The sequence below is a fragment of the Pyrus communis genome, chromosome 6 (genome assembly GCF_963583255.1).
Source record: "Pyrus communis chromosome 6, drPyrComm1.1, whole genome shotgun sequence".
NCBI classification, from domain to species: Eukaryota; Viridiplantae; Streptophyta; class Magnoliopsida; order Rosales; family Rosaceae; genus Pyrus; species Pyrus communis.
Window position 1 is genome coordinate 13,261,864 of NC_084808.1, and position 3,201 is coordinate 13,265,064.

General features: G+C 36.9%; 1 protein-coding gene across 1 annotated transcript; it reads left to right on the plus strand.

The window, feature by feature from the left end:
- The first annotated feature begins 583 nt into the window (after positions 1-583).
- LOC137736673 (F-box protein At5g07610) lies at positions 584-1,741 on the plus strand. Its single transcript, XM_068475909.1, has one exon. It carries the CDS (start codon positions 584-586, stop codon positions 1,739-1,741), a length of 1,158 nt encoding a protein of 385 aa, XP_068332010.1.
- The last annotated feature ends 1,460 nt before the right edge of the window (positions 1,742-3,201 follow it).

Sequence of the window (3,201 nt, forward strand, 5' to 3'; positions counted from 1 at the left end):
TTAACATATTTCTCAATCTTCGTAACATGTTTCATGTGGTTGCCTTGTGGCCTTTGCCTTTGTTTATTTTAGGCAAATTTTTATATTCATACACTATTCTTTATTTTTTTGTCATCGAATTAAATAAATTAAACGAAAACAATAATTAGAATTTAATAAGAATATGTGAGACTAAAAAATGTACATGTTTATCATTTTCTTTTTTTATTCACGCCACCATCCTTCTACTCTCTAATTAAAAAATATAGTCAATGTCAGTTACAAGTTGGAATAATTTATGTACAAAATAATTGAAATTCCAATAAAACTAAAGTTTTCCCAGATCACAAATTGAAGAGTAGGAAGACAATTCTTTAAGGGATAGACAGTAAGATGGAAGGTATCACGCACGTGTCCTAAATTTTTAGTGAGTTTGAATAAAAAACTTGCATCTTAAGCCAATTCTTGCACAACTGGCCATTGTCAAGTGCAAATACTTTTTCAACGATGGTTATTATGCTTATCTGTTGCATATATAATTATATCCCTATGCCAATTAATGGTCTCTTCACAACTGCTGATGTGATCTGAAAGCACTGAAAAAATGGTGGCTGCAGCTGAGGTAGTAGCTTGCAACGAAGACCTCATCACATTGATCCTCCTACGCTTGCCGGTGAAATCGCTTCTCCGGTTCAAATGTGTCTCCAAGAAGTGGCTCTGTCTGATCTCCACCCCAAATTTCTCTAGCCGCCACCGCAGACTTGCCTCTGCATCCATCCTCTTGTCTCAAATTCCCGGCCTCATCAGCCACCTATCTCTCAATTGCAGCAGTTCAGAGAAACCCTTTTCGTCTCTTGACTTCATTGATGATTCAGCTGGTGTTAAGTTATTGCAGTCCATCAATGGCCTGGCCTTGGGGTGTAGCTTTCACAAGTTGGGAAAACCTCGTAGCTATTATGTCTGCAACCCTTCAACAAGGCAATTCTTGACGCTTCCTCCACCTAATGCTGAGGGTCATGATTCGTTCGCAACTGTTTTAGGTGTTTATTTAGCTTTTGATCCATCCAAATCACCTCACTACCAAGTCGTCTGCGTTCGAAATTGCTCTTTATCAGCAGCACACGATCGGTACCAAATTCAGATATACCCGTCCGAGACTCGAACTTGGAGGCTTTGTGGTTCTACTTTTGCGTCCCCATCCGACATCATGTTTGAAACTGGGGTGCTTTGGAATGGTGCAATACATTGGATTAGCCCAACGGGAGCTACATTATGTTTTAATATCAATCAAGAGCACCTTGGATCAATGCCTAGTCCTCCATCAGACGAGCACTGGAGCAAAAGAAGGTTCAGATATTTTGGTGAATCCGGTGGCCATTTGCACCTTGTTGAAATTTATGGTCCAAGCACCACTCAATTCCAAGTCTTCGAATTGGAGAGGGATTACTCAAGGTGGATTTGCAAGTACCAAATCGATATTTCTCCTATCGTCGATGCATTTCCGGAGATGGTTAGAGACTACCTTCACCCCCATCACCATGATTCTCTGTTTTACTCGTTTGTTTTACTTTTTGTCCAAGAAACTGAAGAGGGCTCATCGCTGTTGCTGCACATTCCTGGCAAGCTTATATCTTATAATCTTAGAAATAAGAGCTTCAAGGAGATTTGTGATTCTGGTCCAAAATCCACCAAAACAAATACAGCGTTACATATTGGATGCTTTCATGCTCATCAGTTTATAGAGACTCTTGCTAGTGTTTAAACATTAAAAGATGTCAATTTGCCTCCACTTATTGTTTGTATCGTTGAGATTAATACCATTGGAATGTTCAATAATTGTTATGCCATTTGAGTAATGGAAATTCAGAATGTAATGATTTTCCTATTAGTTTGAGATTCATAAGTAAATTTCCACCCTTTAAATCACCTTATATTGGAAAGTTGCAAATTTGAGACGTAAAATACTTCCTTTATGCCCTATTTGGGAAATATATATTTTAGATTGTAAGTTTGTATATTTTGAATTCTATTTGAGATATGATGGGAGTTCCGCTTAATTGGGATAAAAAATGCTTCAAGAATTTTGTTTTAAGAATACAAAGAAAACTGTGTTTCGCTAATCTCTACAAGGGTGTCATGATATGTAAGAAAATAGGACTTAGAAAAACAGTGCCTAAAGGTATACGAGATTAAAACTGTGTTCTTGAATCATAGAGAAAAATGTCCTTAAAGGTGAAATATGACCACCATAGTACCAACGCCATGAATGCATTACAATCCAATACTTAGAATGTCAATACTTTCTTAGCTAATATATAGTCAAGAAGTACGTAATTGGTGCACCAATAATCTTTGCCCATTCTATACTTGCAAGTTGCAACATAATAAGCTGGTTTAAGAAAAATGGTGCATCAACTATTGTATGACCTAGTCCAAACCCTTCCACCCTCAATATAGGCGTAATAACAAGAAAAAAAGAGTAGTTACTTGGAACGTTAGACTGTTTTGGTGAAGCCGCCAACTTGTTCCCTTTAAAAAAGAAAAAAGAAAAAGAGAGAAGTTAAAATTGGTGCTAGTTGAATAAGTTCAATTAAAAGAAGCTGAATAAGTACTTTGTTGTATCATAGATTGGTCTCAATATTTGAAGAGAGAGAAACCTTGCTCCATGAAAATTATTGTTCTCCCTCGCTTTAAGAGGATGGAAAACTCTAACCTCTCTAGTAACGTTATTTGAATATTCTTAAAATTATGTTGACAAAAAACATATCACTCTTTAAGCGTGCCACACATGAATCGGCATTTACATGTATTTTATAGTTGCATATTATGTTTTTAGTATGGCACATATCACATCATCATGCTTTTATTTCTGTTTTCATATTTTTAGTTGAACATCATCATATCCAAAGTGAAACTATGTGTCGTCGTTATATTTATCTATGTGACATGTGGACGCACTACACAAGCTACCACACATGCATATATGTACAGTCGCACACTTATTCATGTTATTATGGATAGAACGTGTATATAATCTTGTTGATGTCCATTAGAAATTGATGGACATTGGGTTCACACTGCTTTGAACTCTTTGGTTGCTTTGGTTTTGAAAGCCAAATACTTTCCTAACTCGTCATTCCTTGAGGCCTCTGTCAAGAACACTGCTTCTTTTTGTTGGAAGAGTATCTGTGCTGCGAGACCTGTTTTGATCCGTGGCTCCCG

Bases quoted from the DNA above. Each gene is read 5' to 3' on its own strand.
- LOC137736673 (XM_068475909.1), top strand. From the start codon at position 584: ATGGTGGCTGCAGCTGAGGTAGTAGCTTGCAACGAAGACCTCATCACA.